The sequence below is a fragment of the Aythya ferina genome (genome assembly GCF_964211825.1).
Source record: "Aythya ferina genome assembly, chromosome: 12".
Classification (NCBI taxonomy): Eukaryota; Metazoa; Chordata; class Aves; order Anseriformes; family Anatidae; genus Aythya; species Aythya ferina.
This window is the reverse complement of record NC_140308.1, coordinates 10,669,538-10,690,786: the sequence shown is the minus strand read 5'-3', so window position 1 is coordinate 10,690,786 and position 21,249 is coordinate 10,669,538. Positions and strand designations below refer to the sequence as shown.

At 48.8% G+C, this 21,249-nt stretch overlaps 1 protein-coding gene and 1 long non-coding RNA gene across 4 annotated transcripts in view; both read right to left on the bottom strand.

Moving 5' to 3' along the window:
* The window catches only part of LOC311443552, a 52,981-nt gene that overhangs the window by 23,801 nt on the left and 7,931 nt on the right, over nucleotides 1-21,249 (bottom strand). For 2 of the 3 annotated variants that reach the window (XR_014697325.1, XR_014697326.1), the window contains exon 3: nucleotides 14,459-14,641. This is a non-coding gene — a long non-coding RNA (uncharacterized lncRNA). Of the gene's footprint in view, nucleotides 1-10,137; nucleotides 10,219-14,458; nucleotides 14,642-21,249 lie in introns of those variants that run through there. The other variant, XR_014697327.1, reaches the window with a different exon arrangement.
* CEBPA (CCAAT enhancer binding protein alpha) lies at nucleotides 10,934-13,551 on the bottom strand. Its single transcript, XM_084533978.1, has one exon. It carries the CDS (start codon nucleotides 13,277-13,279, stop codon nucleotides 12,302-12,304), a length of 978 nt encoding a protein of 325 aa, XP_084390104.1. The 5' UTR covers nucleotides 13,280-13,551; the 3' UTR covers nucleotides 10,934-12,301.

The window sequence follows — 21,249 nt, the reverse complement described above, 5'->3', positions numbered from 1 at the left end:
TACCTTTGAGACAGTGGGACAGGACACTGAAAACTGCTTCTTCCCCCTTTGTAGAAAATGGGAGAAAAAATGACTTGATATTTTCATACTGCAGTAAAACCCTCTTTAAAGTGTAATAAATAAATTCTGGATGAAAATGCATTGTACTTTTGCAGCCTTATGTGTTATCTTTCAATACCAACAACAAGCAAACAAGCCTTCCACACAAAACAAAGCAATAAAAGAACACGTTTCAAGTGTTGGCCGGTAATTCCATGTAACATATTTTCAGGCCTGTCATGAAAAACAAGCAACGTAATGCAATTTTTGTAAGCTGTTTCTCTTGGCAGATGGCATTTCCATTTTCAGTCTAACTTGGAGGGCTGAAGTGACCACCACCACTCCACTAAAGCTAAACCCCCAGCATAGCTGCTGCAGCCACTGCAGAGTTCTGCTTTCACGTCGCTGTTAGCACGGGGAGTTTCAGAAGAATTTTGGATTGGCTTGGAAACAAGTCTAGCAGGGTGCTACAAATAGAATAGCAGAAGAAGGTAGCAGAGTAAAAATATGCAGCGTTAGATCACGGGTATGGAAGTAGCACAGACAGGAAGCCAATGAAAGGGATAGGCACGCTGTTGCTCTCTGCTATTTGCCACGATTTTGAACGCACTCCATTTCCAAATCTCTGACAAAATTCCCACTTGTTTAACCTCACCTCCCTCCTTCACATTGACGCTCACAGCCAATCAAGAAAAAAAGACCAGCGCACTAGGAAGGAGATGGGTTGCATTTAAGCCTGCCCCTTCAAAGCATCCTGCACAGCACAAAACAGCTCACACAGTCACCGGCTGTAAAGTTTCATCTCACAACAGGCACAGCAGGGCTGAACACAGAACCTGCACTTGAACCTTTCTGACCTTTGGGGATACATCCTCGTAGTTTGGGCTCAGTCAATTCATATGGTGTCCCACATCTGAAAGCCTGGGTGCCTACAGCAAGGCTTTGCTCATGCATCTAATGGCCTGGGTTATTTTCCAAGGTGCGCACCACGTCCAGTTCCTACTGACTCCTGCGGGATTCATCAGCCTCATTTAGGAATTTGAATATGGATTTAGGAGCCTAACTTTTGGCACTTGGGGTGGAAAGCTTTAGCCAATAAGACTGCACAATCCTATTACCATGACAGCTTGGGAATGTGAGAACTCAGCAGTTTGGAATAAGGCGCCACATTAAAAATAGATTAAACCGAGAACAGCCCTCACGGCCTGCGGCGCCTAGGACAAGTGTCTGCCAGCTGAAATGCCTCGTAGGTAACTGTTCACTAGTGAATCAGGTGCTGGCTGGAGGTGCCCGCAGTTGCCTCAAGACACAGACAGATTTTTTTTCCAGAGACACTGTATTTTTTTTTTCTAGCACCGTATGAAACTCGGCAGCTCTAACCCTAAGGGGATCCATGCAAACCTCCGGCTTGCTCTGGTTCCCATGGCACTCACATCCACCGAGTTTCACTTTGAATTTCAGGCTCACAAATCTCCAGACTCAGCCCAGAGCAATAAGCTCTGCCAAGCTGGGGCTCTAGCAATCGAGCAGGACTCTTCCCCTTTCTCTGAACACTAATGCATCAAACGGTGGAGGAACCAAGCCGCCTTGTTGTGACACAGGGAAAACATGATCAGCATCCAGCGCAAGGTGCTGGAAGGGCTGATTTCCTGATCCGTTTGCAGCCTGAGGGTGAAACAAAGGGTGAGCTTGTTCCCCTGGCTGGCGGCTCCCTGCTAGCCAAGGACAAGAGTCACTTGTCCCTTTGGCTCCCTTAGATCTGCCCAGCAATGACCGCAGAGATTTGCTGACCTGCCGGCAGCACTTAGGCCAGCTGGTGGGGTTGCATTTCAGTGGCTCTGTGTTTGCTTCTCCGACAGCTCCCAGAGGACAGTAATGCTTTTATGCTTAATATATGCTGTCATTTTGTATTACATCTTTTCTTTGGAAGTTACTTCATAAAAGACCAAACCAAAACAAAGACCCAAACCCCAAAATCCAAACCCCACAGAAAGCTGAGGACTGCTGCAGACATCGCGAGTGAATTACTGCTCCTTCAGCTGACACAGAGTCAAAAGAAGCCATAGCCCTGCTGGCTTCACAAGAGTGATCTGCCATAGAGTGGTGGTTACTGGTCACTAACATCACTTCTCCAGACTTCTGCTCTTTCTCTTCTCCAGTCCCATCATGTGGTGAAGCCCTTGATAGTGGCTTTTGCTGCTGTATCAGCATTTGTGGCATAAAACAATTGTGACAAACCTTTGGATTTGACAAACCAGCTGGATTGCCCAAACACATACACGACCAAGCACAACCCCAGCTCCTAACTGTCCTCCTCCAAAATCGGTCCTCCCATGCCTGATCCACGCAGCACCCACAGACAGTGAGGGTCACGGTCTTACACAAAGGACCGACAAACGACTGGCTCAGAGCAGGCTGGATCTATTTGCATGTAGGGGCTCAATGTGCTGGAAAAATATCACAAGCACACTCCATCCAGTTTCATCTTCAGCTGAGTACAGTAACTCACTGAACACTGCAATACACTTGACAGGTTAAGAAACCTTCTGCATTTTATTTGTTTTAATTCCCTGTATATCTCTCTACACTTTATTTTCCCTGCAGGATTGTTTGGGAATGCCTTACAATAACAGGATCAAGAAAGGAACAGTATATACCAGGTGTGTGAGTGACTAACTCTGCCCCACAATGAAAGCACTGCCAAAACTTGGGGGGATTTCAACGTAGTTCTATTTCTGTAGATACAGGTGGGCTGAGAACATCATTGACTAGGTTCCAGTGGAATAAATAAAAATAGGTAAATGATAGACGGGAACGTATCTCCCCCAAGCCTTGGGATTTACAAAGAATTCCCCTGCTCCCCCACTCCATACACAAACCTGCACATTGCAAGATCCAGAAGGCACCTTTTTCATACGTAATGCTAAAAATTTACTCTAGACTTTATAATCCTAAAATACCTCTATGGCACGAAGCCACATTTGCAATACGTGGGTGGAAAAGCTGTCAGCATAGCGGAAAAAATATTCTGCTGAAACTCAAAACTTTGCAGAAACAGCTGAGTCACTCTTTCGCAGTTAAGGTAGTCCAGGCTTGTTACCCTCTGTGCCTCTGGATGGAGCCTGGCACACGCACCCGTCCCCTGGCTGCCAGGACCCCAACCCCACCTCTAAACAAGAACCGTGCTGGAAGCATCGAGCAGGCTTTCCTCACACAGGTGCTTTGTAGCACCCACCTGTGTGAGCTGAATGAACGCTGGGCATCCCGCAGGCTCAAAGCCTTCAGGTATCTGCAGCAGTGCGGCCAGATGTGCGCTGGCCAAGTCATATGCATCAGCTCAGCTCTGGTAAGCAAGACGATACGCAGCTGTACGCACAGCTTATGACCTGATCGCAGCTCTCAAGGCAAATGATGTTTCCCTGACCTCATAGGAATTAATGCTTTTTTTATTAAAAAACATGAACGTAATGAAAAAGCTTGAAAATCTATCTCAAGTGCTCTAAACTAAAAGGGTATAAGATCAAAACACCGAACAAAAACATCTCCACATTTTGTTCTTTTTTTTTCTTTTTCTTTTTTTTTTTTAAAAAAAAAAAAAACCCTCTCCCGATTCAGTCAGTATTATTGTTTTGGCTGGTAAGAGGGAGCTGCCTACAAGCCATTTATTAGCACATAAAATTACTGAAATTGCAAAGGTCTAGAAGTCGTAAGTGCCAACAGATTATAGACTCTAATGCAGTCACATATGAAATCTAGAAAGCTCATTTTAAAGGAACTTTATATAGCCTATACATTTTGATTTCTTCAAAATACAATTTGGCTTGAAAAATCCTGTAATCCTTTGACTTGCACTTTAAGTAGAATGCAAGATTTTAAAGAAAAATTAGATTTACCTATCCAAATCAGAAGAGTGTACATACAGGTAAATAACAGCTTCCTTCACATGCATAACAACGCACCAGATTTTCAGTGTGTAAAAATAATTTTCATACGAACTACAGTAACAATATAAACTCATTAGCTGTGCTGTGCACACACAGCCATGCAAGTGCTGTCACTGGGATTCATGGGTGCTAACAGGGCAAGTTTGCTGCTCTAAAATGGCATATCAGAAGGTAATTTTGCATTTTAAACCCTAACTAAGGAATTGTCTATAAAAGCTGATGTCCCATGTCTGTGTTACATGCTAATATCTGCTAGCCAGTCTCACTTGCATCTATGTGTTTCCTCCCCCAGTGAGAAGACCAATTTCATGTTGTACATCACAGAAATGTGCCCAGGACATGCACATGCTCAAGACATGAACTGTTGTTCCCTTGCCCCACGCTCCCATCGCACTGGAATTCTGGGTGGGACTCCTGTGATGGAAGAAATGCAGCGAAGGATTCCCCTACGTTTCAAACTTTACTGAAACTTTTCTCGTCGTTCTCATATTTCACAAAACCCAGCAGTCCTCCAGCAAGAGCACTTTTGCTTTTCATGGGAAATGACTCTGACTGGGGCAAAAAATATGCTTTTCTAAATAAACACATTATATTGTATAGCATGAAAGCTACAAAAATAATGGTCTCAGCACGCCTACTCCCTGTCTGCCATCACCAAGTGCACACACCACAGGCTTCAGCTGGGTACCTTTTCAAGCACTAGGCCCTCTTACAGCAGTCGAACAGCTGGCTCCCCCTCAGACCTTCCTTCCTTCGAACATTTCCTCCCAGCCCTGAATGATGATGTGACTTTTGTAAAGATGATATGACTTTTGTCACCAGCAGAAGCAAACTCCAAATGTCCTCAGCTCTGCACCCCAACAGCAGCTGTCTGTCTTCTCTCTTCTCTACCTTCCCCTCCGTATCACATTTTCCTACCAAAATACATACTGTTCCTTTGAGCCCTAAAACACTTTCATTATTTTAGGTCTTCTCCTACAGGGCTACAGAAAGAACAAATTTCATTCACTACAACAAATACAAGAGCACTCTCTCAATGCTGCTCGTGAGGTCTTGCAGGGATAATTCAGGTCACTGACGTAACACTGAGAAATGCACCCAGCTACTGAACAAAAGTACGAACACCAGCAGTGTCAAGAAACATCTGCCACTGTTTATAATTCTAAGGAAATCATCCATATACAAATTAGCTTCAAAAATTTACAGTTGTATTACTGACAGCTAAAGAATCACATTTCCAACACCACTTGGCCATGACATTACAAAATAAGTTACGTGAGATAACTCAAAATGTGAACGTCATTCTTTACCTATTATGTAATGTCCTATGTGTTGTTACAGGTCTCATGAAATACCCACTTGGAATTTGCCTTAGCAAAGGCTGCTTTTAAATTGGTTTTATCAACTCAGAATTCTTGATGGGATATTTGCAAATGTTATTGCTCACAATGTAAACATTAAACAGTATGCCTAGAGCTTTATTTATTTACATTACCTACATGTTCACTTACAATCAAAACTTGATGCTTTCATGTGGTAATCATATATTGACTTTTTAAAATAAATGTTGCCAATACTTTTTATATACATTCTTCACTCAGCAAGCCAAATAATACAGTGCTGTTCTTAAAACTGCAGACTAGAGAATCAAACCTTAGCTTTATTGCACAAACAGCAATCCCTCCTTTACCCCTGCCTTCAGCTACAATGGGAATAAGCCAATTCTGTAACCAATAATAAGATAGGTCAAGAAAATGTTGGTATGAAAATATTGCTAGTCCCATTCTTTTGGAATTTAGCCTGAGTTCCAGTCAACACGGGAGGGCTGCTGACTGGAATGAAGCAAGCAGCACTTGCACACAGACTTCCAGATTTTATACTATTTTATGAGAAGTCTAAATGCTAATTTTCACAATTATGAGTCAACAACAAATACTCGTTTCAGCCTGACTCTGTCAACAGTGTTTTAACTGAACTGGCATGTCAATAAAAATGTGAAAATAATTTTTTTTTAAGTTCATGAATATACATTCCTAGTCCACCAATCCCCGCATGAAACTGAATTCTGTTCCACCAAAGAGAAACCTGAAGTATAAATGACAACATAATGAAAATTACATATATCTGACAGAGATGACTGTACAGTTGCATATGATGAAAGCTAGAATATGTGAGACTCAGTGACCAACAGCAGGTTTGGCAGTCAGCCCTGATCTCCCAGTTACCAGTTGGGGTGTGTTTACTGGTATTTGGTTGTGTTATCTCCTCTCCCTGAGGAACACTAGTACAAATCACGTGGTGGATCCAATATGTATTAGTAGCCTGAGTTTTATTTGGTTCTTGAGGCAGATCTACAGCCAGATGCATTAGGCACTGCGGAGGGAATATCTAGAGTGCGAAAACTGAGGTACAGAAGTCCCACCGTATGCAAAACGTTCTGAAACATTTTGAGGTATTTGTTCAGTCAAGACCTTCCCTAACTCCAGTGGGATTTTGCCAAGGGAAGTGGTTTGAATGCCTAAAGCAGGGTTAATTCCTAACTGTGGCTCTTTTTTAATGTAAATAATTAGAAATCACAAAAACCCTGCTCATAACAGGAGATGTGCTAACCCCTCTCCTCAGTCACTTGCTCCTGACTCCCAGTGAAGCTGCACCCAGAAAAGCTTCCATTGCTGCCTCCTACCAAGCATCCTCATATTTCAAAGGAGAAACTGATGCGTCCAGTAAAGGAGGGAATAATGTCTTAAACTAGGGCAAGTCTTGAATCTCCTGTTGACTAGGAACGGTTGTTAAAATGTAAGTTGCCCCTGCTGCACAAAAAATACAGTCAGTGCAGGTAACCAGAGCCAGTGCCTGCTGCATGGGCCCAATCCTGTTCTCACTGCAGTCAGTGGCAGGACTCCAACCTGTTTAATGGGAACAGCAACAAGCTTTCTATCTCCTTAATATAAATGAAGATACGCATCTCATCTTTGACATATTTTGGGCTCAAAGCCATTGGCTGACACTTGTTTGGTTCTCTGTACGTACATGACTCATGGGATAATATAATGCCTGATTTCCATTCTGCCAGACCTGTCTTTCTCAGTGGTTAACTATTAATTCTGGAGGCAAGATGCAATACTGCAGTAGAATACGATGTTAAACTACGAAAATTGCACTTAAATATTTAGAGTAAATGAATCGGATTCCCTTTGTGAGGATTCCCTTCCAGTTAAGGAGTTACAGCCACATACTCCTTGGAACATCAGCCCACTGCTCGCGCACAGAGGGAGCGTTTATGGAAGTCCCCAGCACAGTACCCAGCAGGCAGCAGGGTGACCGTGCTGCCTTTACCAGCTCAAGGAGAAACCTCATAATGGAACTGACATAAATATTTCTATATATGTGTACCAAAAGCTGATTTTTATTTCAGGCTACCTACACAGAACTGGGTTACTCTGGATATATGAGTGCTGATTTTCCACCAAAACTGTTAACTCTTTGGGATAAGGTCTGACTTTTTCTCTTCAGATCCAGTCTACGTTTGAGACTCTTAGTATTACCTTAAAAAATATTAATAATATAATACAGACTGGAAGGAATTATCTGAACTGACTTTCTGATTCTTCTGAAGTTTCTTGTGGTATACCTATTCCCACTAAGTGTTGTCTTGGCTTTAAAATGCTGGACCTCAGATAAGGTGCAGCAAATCATACTTACACATGGATATTTCCATGCAAGCTGTGTGTTTGTATGGAATTTCACTTGTATAAATGAGGATTTCATTACAGGGGACCAAAGAGAAGGCTAGAACCACAGATATCAATGTATAAAACATTATTTTTGGCTTAGCCAAGAGAGGGCAGTGGGCCTGTTCCTCCACCCTTTACTCAATTAGACATTCGTCATTGTTTTCACCACCAAATTGGGTCAAACCCAGCCAGCACATAGCATGGAGAAACACCTGCTTTCTCCTAACAGCAAGGATCTTCCACTGCCCCCTTTTCAGTATGGGAATTGTTGTGGAGTACTCCAGAAACTGTCTCTTAACCTCTAAAAACTTGAAACAGGTGGAGAAGACGATCTCCTTTGGGGTAATTCCCCCACTGCAGTGGAAAAAAAAAAATCACTGAGAAATCTTGATGTTCCTCCCCCACCCTGAGCCACTCCAGACTGCAGGACTTTGTTACAATCATGAGCAACCTCTCAACTCTGTACACAGTGCTAGCAGACAACTACTCCTTTCCTCCCCGCACCCTCCTAGCATGTGATCACTGCCCACCCCCACGTCTCGCCCCCTCCGTGTCCCCAGCCCCAGGCCTGGGGATGACGAGGGCACGGGGTGGAGGAGGAAGGGCTGCACCGCCGCGGTGGAACTGTGTGTTGGGATGGGCAGGGGCTGGCAGCATCGTAGCAGGACTGCACACAGGAACAGGCTCAGGAGGAAACTTTCAACAAGCCCCCCCCCCCCCCCCAAGCTGTAAAGATGAACACGTCCAAGTGTGCACCCATCCACAGCACCCAGCCAGTGCCAGAACTGCTCAAGCCCTTGGCCGAGTCAGGATAACTGATCCTGGTGCAGCGGATGTGTGTGCAGGGAGGTGACCGGGACAACTGCGTACGAGGCCAGCTGCTGCCCACAGCCATGCAGGCTCACCATGCTGCTTACAGCACCCTGCTGCAGGGCAGTCCCAGCTGCCACTGCGTCCGGAGCAGCACAGCCTGGTGCCTGTTGGCACTTAATCCACTGGTCAAGACGATCCCCAGACATCTCCAGCTATCCCTTCCAACTATTCTGTGATCTTTGGACCAGACAGCTGATAAAAACCCTTTCCATTGCCTATTGCCCCTAATGCACACCCAAATGCTACCGAGAACAGTTTGGTTCATATGCCACTATGAGGGCAAGACATGGGGTCACACACAGCATTCCTCCATTCAAGGAAACAGCTCTGACAAATGTTCTTGCGTTACTCGTCAAGTCACCTTTACGACAGAGACAGACACCGTACCCGAGTTAACGCCAGCCCATACCTGTGTCCCCTTGCCCAGGCTGGCAGGACGCTGTTGCTGGAGCCAACGTGTACTAGCAGGGTGACCACCTGCCCTCGTGGCTGGCACACTGCAGAAGCTGATGGTGTGACCACAGCCCACCATGCTGGTGGAATAATTCATAATGCTCTCCAGGGTGAGGCTCAGCCTTTGCTCTCCAGATTTGCCGACCCCTGCCACTTCCCCCCAGAGGAGGAAATCTGACAGCTCAATCTGCGGTAGCAGGGGCCTGCTCTCCCACTCCCAGCTGGGAGGCAGGATGGCTGTAAAGTCCTCTGTCCTTTCAGAGAGATGGAGCACTGCTTTCTGTGATTCTGCTGTGTGAGGGCAAACATCCCTGTACACACTGCTGTGAGACCTTCCTCATCTGGGCAATGACTTGCGGCCCTGTCAAAAGCTCAGCCTCTTGCTGGAGAGCAAGAGAAAACACAAAATTGCAGTGGGAAGGGGCTGCCAGCACAGACCCAGGCTGCAGAGCGCACCGTGCTGTGAGAGCCTTTCGTCAGGGCTCAGCCCGTAGTTTGGGTTAGGACTGGGGCACGCTGCTCACTCTGGCACTGTGTTTAAGGCAAGCATCTCTAAACACTTTTCTGCTATCAATAATTTACTCTTCCTAATATTCCGTAGCACGCTATGTTTATATAACTATTGAAACACCTGTGTGGTAGATAGGTGATCTTAATTTTGAATCACAACATGGTTGATTCTTCTGCCGCTGAAGACCTGCCTAATCTATAGTTCATTTAAATTAATGGAAAAATCTGCTTTGTCTGAGGCCGTAAGTGATTTGCTGAAACCACACACACACACAGAGTGAGTCACAGTTCAGAACATAACTCAAACGATCAGGACTGTATTCCCATGCTCTAACCACCAGATTACAGTCCCTCCCACATATACCCTGCAATAATCTTTGCTCAGATGATAACAGCGTTTCCCCACTTTACACGTTGGACAGCATTACTTAGGGAGGCGCATCACCCGCGATGGGAGCCCAGCTCTGAAGGGCTGGGGGAAGGAGGAAACACACGTAAAAAACATTGGTTTTGCCCAGTGCAAGTAGAACTCGATTCTCCCCTTGGAAAAGTACGCGCTATCAATCCCTTGGTTTGAACCTAACTGGAAAGTGAAATCCTTGATTCTGGTCCACATTCATGTCCCTCTGATCCATCCTCATGGACTGCCACGGTGTGTTCCGCAGAGCCTTCTCTTCCCCTTCCCTTTCCTCTTTCCTTTTCCTTCTCCCCTTCCCTTTCCCCTTCTCCTTCTCCTTCCCTTCGTGCCCCGGAGTCCCGGCTCCGCGGGGCAGGGACAAGCCCCCGACTCTCGGTGCCCAGCACGGCGAGCATGCCGCCCCTTACCTTCCCGCCCGCCGCCCCTCTCGGCCTCCCCCCCCTCTACACCCGGTGCCTGGCGCGGGCGGCGCGGCCCCGCAGCCCGGCCCGGCCCCGCCGCTGGCAGCCGCCGGGGCGGAGCCCTCGCGCCCTATCGCCGCCGGGCCTCCCGCCACCTCCCCTCACGGCCCAGCCCCGGCCCCGGCCGCGGCGAGGCGGAGCGGAGCGGAGCGGGGCGGGGACCCGCGGCGGTGCCGCCCGCCCGTGCTCGGCGGCCGGGGCTGGCCCCGCGGCCGGCCGGGAGCCCCGGAGCGGTGTCTGTGGGCCCGGGCCGGCTGGGGCGAAACTCCCCGGGGGAGGGGAGGGAAAGGGAGGAGAGCGGCCGGGCCGGGAGCCGGGAGCGCTGCGGGGCCCTGCCCGCCCCGGCCCGAGCGAGGCGGCCGGCTCCGCGGCACCCAGCGGCGGCGTGCGGGGAGCTGCCGTGCGTTCGTGGCTCGGGGCAGGAGAGCCGGCAGCTGGCGGAGCCGGCCGGCACGGCTCAGCCCGCGGGGAAGAAGTGGCACCACACGGAGAGGCGGGCGGTTATGGTCGAATATATGCTGTTTATTTATGAGTGTAACCAGGACTTCGGACAAACTTTATATGCAGCCCTCCCTCCCCCCCAACAATCCCCAACCCCACCGCTGGGTACCCACCCGCGGCGCACACGCCCCCCGCACACGCACGCCCCGGCGCTGCCCTCCCGCTGCCCCGGCCCCGGGCCGACTTGCTGCCCTGCTCCAGCTACGAGCGCTCCGGCGAAGGGGTTTTGTTTGGGCTGGTTTGTTTGTGTGTTGTTTCTTTTCTTTTCTTTCTTTCTTTTTTTTTTTTTTTTTTTTTTTTTTTTTTTTCCGCTCTCTGCCGGGGATAAGCTCCGGAGTCCAAAGGTGCTGCGGCGGGGAGGCAGCGGCCGGCCCGGGCCCGCGCTGGAGGCAGCGCAGCGCACACTCGCACTCACCCACCCACACAAATAATAAAATAACGTTGCAGCACAAGGGCATAGTCTCTGTCACCAGATAAGAAAGTCATGTGATGGCAAAGATCTAAGTAATGCAATAAAAATAAAGTGTAGCTAGTATACACGGAAAGGCTTTCACATTACATGAGGCACAGCTTGGACAGACAGAGACTTGGAGAAGAGCTGAATGTCCTGGAATAAAGCAAAATACACTGACAGTTCATAGTAAATACCCGCATCGATAGGTATTTATTCACTTGTGCTTCGCCATGTCGTGACATACAGTACAAGACGCTGCCGCTCTTCCTTTTGAGACAGGGAGCTCACCGTGCTCCCTCGCAAGCTGCTGCTCCGGCAGTCCAGGCTGTGTCCATCGGTCCCGGGGTGGCCTGAAGGCACTGGGGCCAGGATGGGGCCCCCCAGCTGTCCCCCGCTGCTCCAAGAGGCGTCGGGCCCTGCTGCCTGTGCTCCCTGCTGCCTGCTCCTCCTCAGCGCCAGCCCCTCTGGCCCTCACCCTGCTTCCTTGCACCCTGCCAGGCTGGGGCACAGAAAGCCCCAGAGCTCCTGCAGCCAGCTTTTAAGGCACATCTGGGATGCTATATGTGCTTTATTACTATTATTATTATTGTTATTTACCCTGTGTAGACACGTGGGCTTTTTATTTCTTCCTTCCCCTCGCCTCTCTCCTTATAAAACCCACCATGTTTTCAGCTTATTCATGTGTCATCCCTAAGGCACAAACCTTTTTAATACTACAGCTGCCTGGCTTCTTTTATTGGTCGTTAATTGTTCAAAAAAAAAAAAAAAAAAAGGAAAAAAAAAAGAACTGAACAAAAACAAAAAAACAACCCCCCAACAATCTGAGATCGCTGCGCTCCAGTATATATAATATATATATATATATGTATATGTATGTGAGCGTGGCAGCTCGGCGGCGCCCCGCAGTCCCGGCGCTAGGCGCAGCTGCCCATGGCCTTCACCAGGGAGCTCTCGGGCAGCTGCCTGAAGATGCCCCGCAGAGTCTCCAGCTCCCGGGTGAGCTGCTCCACCCGCTTCCGCAGCCGCTCGTTGTCGGTGGTGAGCTCCAGCACCTTCTGCTGCGTCTCCACGTTGCGCTGCTTGGCCTTGTCCCGGCTCTTGCGCACCGCGATGTTGTTGCGCTCCCGGCGCACCCGGTACTCGTTGCTGTTCTTGTCCACTGTCTTTTTCGATTTGCTCCGGTGGTCCGCGGGCATCATCTTGAGCGCGCCGGCGGCGGGCAGGCCGCCCGGGGGGTGCGGATGGTGCGGGTGGTGCGGGCTGGGCACGGGCGTGGGGGGCGGCGTGGGGTGCCCGGGCTGGAGGTGCATGGTGGTCTGGGCACAGTGGGCGATCTGGTACTGCAGGTGTGAGGGGTGCTGCTGCGCGGCGTGGTGGGGGTAGAGGGCCGACAGGGCCGCCGACTTGACCTCCTCCTCCTCGCGGGGCTCCTGCTTGATCACCAGCGGCCGCAAGCCCGGCGCGGCGATGCGCTCGTAGAGCGGGTCGAGCTTGCCGTCCATGTAGCTGGCCATGCAGCCGAAGAGCGGCTGCTGGTGGTGCTGCTGCTGGTGCCCCGGCGCCGAGGCGGCGGCGCCGGCCCCATGCATGCTGTGGAAGTCGAAATCCCCGGCCAGGATGGCCTTGGCTTTCTCCTGCTGCTTGCTGTGCTGGAAGAGGTCGGCCAGGAACTCGTCGTTGAAGGCGGCGGGGTCGATGTAGGCGCTGATGTCGATGGAGTTCTCGTTCTCGCAGATGTCGCCGAGCTCCGCGCCGCCCGCAGCAGGTGCCGCCGCCGAGGGAGCCTCTCTGTAGCTGTAGGCGCTGCCGGGCAGGGGAGTCTGGAGCTGGTGGTGCTGGCCGCTGCTCATCGGGGGCCGGGAATCGACCTCGTAGAAGTTGGCTTGCTCCATGAAGCACCTACAGTCTGCCGGGCATGGTGAAGGGCTCCTGCAATCCAGGTTTCGGACGGGGCGGCGGCGGCGGCTCTGCCAAGCCCGCGGCACCCCGCGGTCCCCCGGCGGCGAGCGGCACGGCTCGGCTCGGCACGACTCAGCTCAGCTCGGCGCGGCACGGCACGGCACGGCACGGCACGGCACGGCACGGCGCGGCTCGGCGCGCCCGGAGCCCGTCCCCCGCCCCAGCCCGGCCGAGCCCCGCTCGCTGCCTGCCTGCCCTGTTGCTAGTGGCTTGCCTGCGTCCTGTGAGCCGTATATATACACCCCCGCAGCAGGGCCGGGGATCGCCCTCTAGTGTCCACCTCCTGCCGGGAACCTTTGACCACCGCGCAGCCGGGTCTTAGCGCCCCGGCCGGGCACAGCCGCCCGCCCGCCCCCGGCAGCCGCCCCGAGCTCGGCGGGCTCCCGGCGCTGGGCTGCGCCCTCGGGGGGGGGGGGGGGGGGTCCCGAGCTGCCCGAAGCCTCCCGGGGATGTGCGGGGAGCGGGGCCGTCGCCCCCTGCGTGCCCGGGGCCAGTCGGCGCCCTCCCACCAGCGGCGCCACGGGGAAAGTCTCAAAGTTCAGCACAGCCCGCGAGTGCTCGCAAATATTTGGTCAGACGGGGGTAGACGGGAGGGGAGCCCCGCCGGGTTTGCCGCAGGACCGACGGCGCTTTTCCAGCCGATGGGCTCTTGCCCGGAGAGCCCCATCCCGCCGCACCTGCGGAGCGCGGCTGGCCTGGCCCGGCCCGGCCCGGCTCGGCAGAAGCGGGGACCCGCGGAGCCCGGCCCCGAGCGGCACTAGGACCCGGCCGGGGAGCGCTCGGGGCGACGGGGGCTGCCCGGCTCGGCTCGGCACGACTCGACCCGGGCCGCTGGGGCCGCTCCGGCGGCTGCCCCTGGCCGCAGGCCGGCACGATGCGGGGTGGGCGCGTGGCTCTGTCCCACTCCCGGTCCCGCAGCGCGAACGGAGCAGCTCCGTGTAGCTGCAGCCTGCCCGCAGCGCGGCACGGCTCCCGGCGCTTACCCGAGATAAACCCGGGGCGCAGCGCGGCGGCAGCAGCCAGGTGGCCCGGGAGCAGGCGATGCTCCGGCGGGCTGCGGCGCCCCGAGGCTCCCGGCCGCCCACCCTCCCTCCAGGGCCGCACGGACCCACCTGCTCCTGGGCGCAGCCTTCCGAGGAGCCCGGTGTGCAGCCTCAGCTCGGCAGGGGTGCGGATGCCCGGGATTTCCTCTCGTCGCCATCCTGCAGCCCGCAGACGAGGCGTATCGGGGCTCCCTCGCCTACCTCCTCGCGTCGGGAAGCCCCCCGGCACTTAGCTCTGGTGGTCCGGGTCACCTGGAAAGAGGCAGAGAGAAAAGACGTGTCAAAGCTGCTAGAGCAGCTGCAGGCAACTGCTAGAGGAAGATCTGCAGAGAAGAGTTCAAACGTAGCGGTGGCTGGAAAAAAAATGCTGTATTTTTTAGTCCTAGGAGTCCTAATAACCCAGAAACTTGTGACAGCAAGTTGCTTGCTCAGAAAGGGTTTGACAGATTCCTCACAACTAACAGTAATTGACAAAATTTTAATCTGGAAACAATATTACAATGTACCAAGAACCCATTTTTTTGTATCACACAGTACACCTGTGACCCTCTGTTTCATGAGCAGAAGGAAGGCAGCAGTCAGCTGGCTTTCTGACCACAGAATGTACCTTTCAGTAACAATAGAAAACAATTAAAATCCTAAATTCATTTTACATATGGTGAGTATCTTCTGAAATTACATTTCAACACATAAGCAGTGGCTAGAAAGGCCACTGTCTGAACAAGCAAAACACCCGTAAGAACTCTGAGGAAAGTCATGATACAGAGGAAAAGCTTCAAGTCGGTGACAGAAACAAGTTTTGGATGCTTCAGCGTGGAGAGTGACACATCCCTAGCTACATCTGGCTGGCTGAATTCTGCGGGTGCTACCCCATTAAACCCCTTCACAGGAAAGGGACAAATCCAGAGCTTGACTTTTTGCCTACTGGGAGGAATGTCGCTGGGAGCAGCAGTGGTGACTAGCTCATACTTCCAGCTTTCTGGAGGCCTCAGCGGGCTCTGCAGGAATAGGCCAGGCACATTTAAAATAAAAGGTCAGTGCTGCGTGAAACAGCAGAAGCGTGTAACTAAGTTTGCCATTTAATAACAATACCTACGCCTCTGTAGTCTTAAAAAGATCTCATATTTTATAATCATTCTGAATTTCAGGCCTAACCACATATTAAAAGAAATTCAAAGTAAATCAGAAAGTTTAGGATCAGATTCCATTCCTAATTACTGTAATTAACGAACAAGTCCCCACAATTTAAGGACTGGTTTGCTCAGTACTTTTTATGTAGACCCCTTTTATCTAAGTTAAGAACTTTTAAATAATCTCTTTTTACACAAAGACATTAATTCCTGCTCTTTTTTTTTTTTTTTTTTAATATGGTATAAAATGAAGTTCCCAGATTTAGATAAATAAGACATTTCTTATTCTTTTTATTGTCTCTCCTTTTTTTGAAGGCAAAGAAAATGTTCAGAAGCTGGTCATCCTTCAGACAAACACAAATGCAGATTTCCTCACTCCTATCAGCAGTGACCGATACCAAATATTTCAAATGCAATGGCAAAAGAAAATTTTCTGTCGCATTGCTTCAGCTGCGTGTGCCTGTGAGTTAATTTAACTTAAAGGGGAAGGACATCTGTTGCATGCTATGGATCGCTGAAGCAGCACTGCTGTCAACTCTTGAGGGTGCTATTCTTCCATCTCAAAGCAGATCTCACCAGGGAAGGACTGGAAAATGCTCCAAAACCCTAAACGACACTGGAAGTAATTTATACAAAGTCAGCTGTACTAGCTTCTGCTAGTAAAGATGGAAACCAAAGAAAATCACAATCATGGGGGAAATGTAAATACCCCTGCTGAATTTTGAAGTTAATTTTGTGACAGTTTTTAATCGCACCAGAGAGCTGGACTCTCTTCCTGTTGGCTGAACTCGGCTCCTGTGCTGTTCACAGGCCGTTGGCTCCCACAGGTTGCCTTGCTCCAGGATCTCAGCTGGCTGCAGGGGCAGCACAGCAACGCTCTGCTTTCTGATCCACCAGTCTGGGAGTACGGAACCTGGCATGTAGCAGCCCAGTGACGAACCAAAGTGCCATTACAAGTTTATTTTACTACCTTGTTAAACTAGAGCATCTCACTGCTATTGACAAAGCTCCAGAATGTCCTGTCTGCATGCAAAACTCGGGCATGAGTGCCAGCAGAGCCCAACCCCTCCTCTTTCCTACCTGCAAAAGGGGTGAGGGAAAAGGAGACAGATCTGGCTAGGGACAGGGACTCCACTACAGAGCAGAAAGGGCAGTACGGCTGTCCTGGGAGTGACGAGGGGGAGAGGACGTTAGCCTCAGCTGGGGACAGAGCCGTGCCATGGGTGCACCAGAGAAGTAGGCAGGGAAGGAGCAGAAGTTTTATACATGAATAAGGAGCTGGCAACATACCGTCTTATTTCTTCTGGTGCAATGAAACACAAACTTCTCCCCTCTCCCGTGTTTTCTGCCCCAGGGAGGGAAAACATCATACTGTACATGTAAAAACTGCCACACATGACAATTTTCAAAAGAAAAGGCTACATGTGCCAAAGCCTTGGAGGCTGGTAGATCAGTATGCAGCATGGTATGACAAGTCAACCAGGACCTTCCCTTCAGCTGGGAAAGGCAGCTGGTGACTGATCATCATTTTTGATGTGCAAAGTTTGGTCTAATGACAGATGATTTAATTACTTATCGTTACAGCTTTTTTCCTTTGCAGAAACAGTGTTCACAACTCTAAGGTGAATGAAAGCAAATCCATGCTATATTCCTTTTCCCTTTTCATATAATTCCCTTTGTCTTCAAGGTCTCTGCAACTGTGCCCTCGACCCTTGCTGTCCTTGTGCTCAACTAACTGCTGACTCCTCTGAGAGCTCGGAACCTTTGCAATTACCATGCTACTGACTGGGAACACCTTTCCACTTCCATCAGCTGCCTGAATACTAGCTTGCATCCATTCACACAGGACTCATAACTCAATCTTTCCTAATTGTCACCTGTAATCACACACAACCAGGGTGTGAAACTGTAAGCAGTTTACCCATTCACAAGTTTTACACTGTTAATGAGCCATTAAATAGATAGTTCCTCTTCTGTAGTTAGGATTGTACTTTAGTGACCGTAAGCATGGTGCCCGGAATATTCTGAATACTTTTCATTGCTCAATATTTGGCCTATCCACAAATCATACATTCTCTCTCTAGACTTTTACTTCAGACTAAACAAAGACTTTCCTTCTTTCCTTCCCGAATCACTTTTCAATCCTCTGTCTACCTTACAGACCAATGGTTTCTATCACCACAAATGGCTCACAATCTTTTATTCATTCAGTTAAGTCTCCCTGGGAGGTGAAAAGTGTTGTTACTCCTCCTCTAGAGCTTACTCCTACTCTGCTGAATCGCAGGCTTATCCATCTAAGTGGGAACTGACACAGACCTTAGCTAACAGACAAATTATGCAGCAGAACAGTAATAGGGCAGTTAGCACCATACTCCAAACCCAGATCCAACTCCCCTTTTAGGGGCAGAATGTTCTCAAAAGCCTCTCTGGAGATTTTAACTCTTAGTAGATGGCTAGCTACTTCTCACGGTGTCATCCAAGATATAATCCAAGAAAGGAGATTCAGTTTCTTGGTAAATCTAGAAAACTGGACCATGGCTTCTTATGTCTGTTTGAACATGTGTGACACCAACGTTAGGCATTTAATTTAGATGGCATCCAAGTGTCTACATGAGGAAAGAAGGGAACATGCAGGGAACTGAGGCTCGCAAATCTGAATGTCCCAAACCATACCTAAAAAAAAAATGGATTCTGAAATAACACAGAGAGAGTCTTGATAGTCTTGTCATGCATAAAGCCAGCTGGACGGTACACCTGGGTTAGCATCACTATTTAACAAAATCTTACTAGTTACAGAAAGAGCCCCTCTCACTTGTACAAATACTTCACTCTGATACCCAAAGTGTGTTGTGATTACCAGCTGCTCTTAAAATACTCACTTGCAACTCTGAAGTGTAAAGCTGAACACATATATTGGTAACTGTTGCACACTTACAAGAACCCTGCAATGTAACAGAATCACAGGAAGAAAATACTCATTTGTCTATTACACCTGTGTTCTGACCACACCAATCCTTTGAAAACATTCAGTCATCCTGTAACATGATTCACATCTGTTATTTTAATGCAAAAGGTGGTTTATTAGGGTAAGCATAGCCTTGGCAATGTGTACAGACACAGAATCACAGAATCACAGAATCACAGAATTTTCTAGGTTGGAAGAGACCTCAAGGTCATCGAGTCCAACCTCCAACCTAACGCTAACAGCCCTCCACTAAACCATATCCCTAAGCTCTACATCTAAGCGTCTTTTGAAGACTTCCAGGGATGGTGACTCCACCACTTCCCTGGGCAGCCTGTTCCAATGCCTCACAACCCTTTCTGTAAAGAAGTTCTTCCTAACATCTAACCTAAAACTCCCCTGGCTCAACTTAAGCCCATTCCCCCTCGTCCTGTCACCAGGCACGTGGGAGAACAGGCCAACCCCCACCTCTCTACAGCCTCCTTTAAGGTATCTGTAAAGAGCAATAAGGTCACCCCTGAGCCTCGTCTTCTCCAGGCTGAACAAGCCCAGCTCCCTCAGCCGCTCCTCGTAGGACTTGTTCTCCAGGCCCCTCACCAGCTTCGTCGCCCTTCTCTGCACCCGCTCAAGCACCTCGATGTCCTTCTTGTAGCGAGGGGCCCAAAAACTGGCTTTACCATGTAAAGTCAGCCACAAATCATCTAGTTTTCAGAAGGTACATTTGAAAAGATGGACAAATACATTCTGTGAAGGCCACCTAGGTAATAACAAACCTTGCACCTAGGTGCCACTTTTTCCTGACCTCAAAGGACTTTCAAAAAGACAATGGTACAGCATGGCTCAGGCTTTACCACTTTTTCTAAGTAGTTCTTGTCTGAGCTGTGGACATTATTCTAAGGGTATCTGCAAAAACTAAAATTTCAGAATTATGTAAATACCAAAATAGTTTAGGCACTTTCCATAAGTATAGCAAGAGACTCTTTGCTATACAAAAAATTTACAATCAGAAGAACAAGATATAAAAAGTGAGAGCGATGGAACAGGAAAAGAAGAGGAAGACCAGCTTATAAAAATAAGGTCACGCTGTTTCTTAATTAGGTATTTCAGTATGTGAAACATTCTGTCACAAAACTGAGTCCCTGAGATAGACTAATTTGTCCGTGTTGTCTCTAAATCAACTTTACTCCTCTATAGGTGAGACTGACAAGGCTATAAATTAGAGTGAAAATGTGGCAAAAAGTTACATTCTGTAATATGATAGGAAAGCCTCCCGCTGTCCTTCCACAGGTGAACACATTGCTGATTCTGTGGCAGACTTCAGCTGTATGAGAAGGGAATGAGGCTTCCCAGAGAACTCAAGGATCCAATGGGCTTTTTATGTTTCTCTTTTGCTTAAGTTACTGCGTGACTCACAAGTCAGACAATGGTATAGCCTCACTACCCAGCTCATAGCTTTTGATTCTCAGCCTGGAAACATTCGATGCTCTAAGTATCTATGGAATTAAGGACTAAGACATGGAAATATAAGAACTATTCACCTTTGGTACAACCCTTCTAGTATGAATATCATGAAGCAACTGACTTCAGTGGCAGAAAGGTTTGGGGCTACATTTGACTAGCGTTGTGAAACTTCAGGTTTAAAAAAATATTGACTCTATACTAACAGAAAACAGTCTCACTGCTCAGTGTAGATGCTGAGCAGTATCTGAAAGTTTGACCTCTCTGTTGAGCCAAACTCAGCTTTCTCTAATTATACCACTGCCAGCCCAGGGATTACTGGCATGAGTAATCAAAGCAGGAGTTGGCTTACTAAATAAAAAATGTCAAAGGCACCGAGAGGGAAGGGAGTCACAAGGAAGCTTTGCAAAGTTCTTAGAGTTGCCCAGTGACATCACAAATGAATCCTAACCATGATCAAAGAAGCAGCCAGCACATGGGAAACACAGACACATGGAGGAAGGAAACAAGTCAGAGGCAATCTCAGCTTGAAAATCATTGGTTTTGTTATCAGTTCCAAGCTAATAACAGAGATACTTCTGGCGTCAGATTTTAGGCTCTCCTAAGAATAACATCTGCACAAAGACTTAAGAAGCAGCTTACACTTACAAGCTGAAATACAGCACTGAAGTCCCCGTCTGCAGCATGTTGACCCTGTTACAGTGTGGTTTCACCTGAAGACTGCCCATGTAGCACAGTGATGGGCAGCAGAGGCTCTCTCATGTAACCAGGGGCAGGTGATGTGAGACATGGCCCTTCATTCCCTGCAGAGATTCAAAGCTTGCTTGAAAACACCCAGTGAAAGGACCTGGCACTCCTACTTGCTGAGATAACATCTATTCTGCCTTCTAAGCCTTCGTAGAAAGACAGATTACACACAGTAACATTCAGCATAGCAGTCTTGTTAATAAAAATGAGGCATTATTCACCCATGCACGACTTCTGTGAGACCTTTTTACAATTTTTCTGTTCAAATGGGAATGTCATGCTTTGCGTAAAACAAGTCTTTATCTTATGTGCAAGAAAGGGGAATCACAAACCAGTTCAGTCTAATGATCAGTAGACTTTTCCTGAGTGGATCACAGTCCCATAAAAACCTAGAAACTAAAGTCAGGAGGTAGCAAGGACATTTTAAAGTTTTAGATGAAAACTGGACTGTCTACCTCAAAATATGATGTTTGGAACAAATCATTCCTTATGCTTAGTTTCTAAGGGTGACTGACAGTAGAGCTACTGAGTGCTTTTAATAAATATTATCAGAATTCATATGA

Coding starts and splice junctions, on each gene's coding strand:
- CEBPA (XM_084533978.1), bottom strand. CDS start 13,279: ATGGAGCAAGCCAACTTCTACGAGGTCGATTCCCGGCCCCCGATGAGC.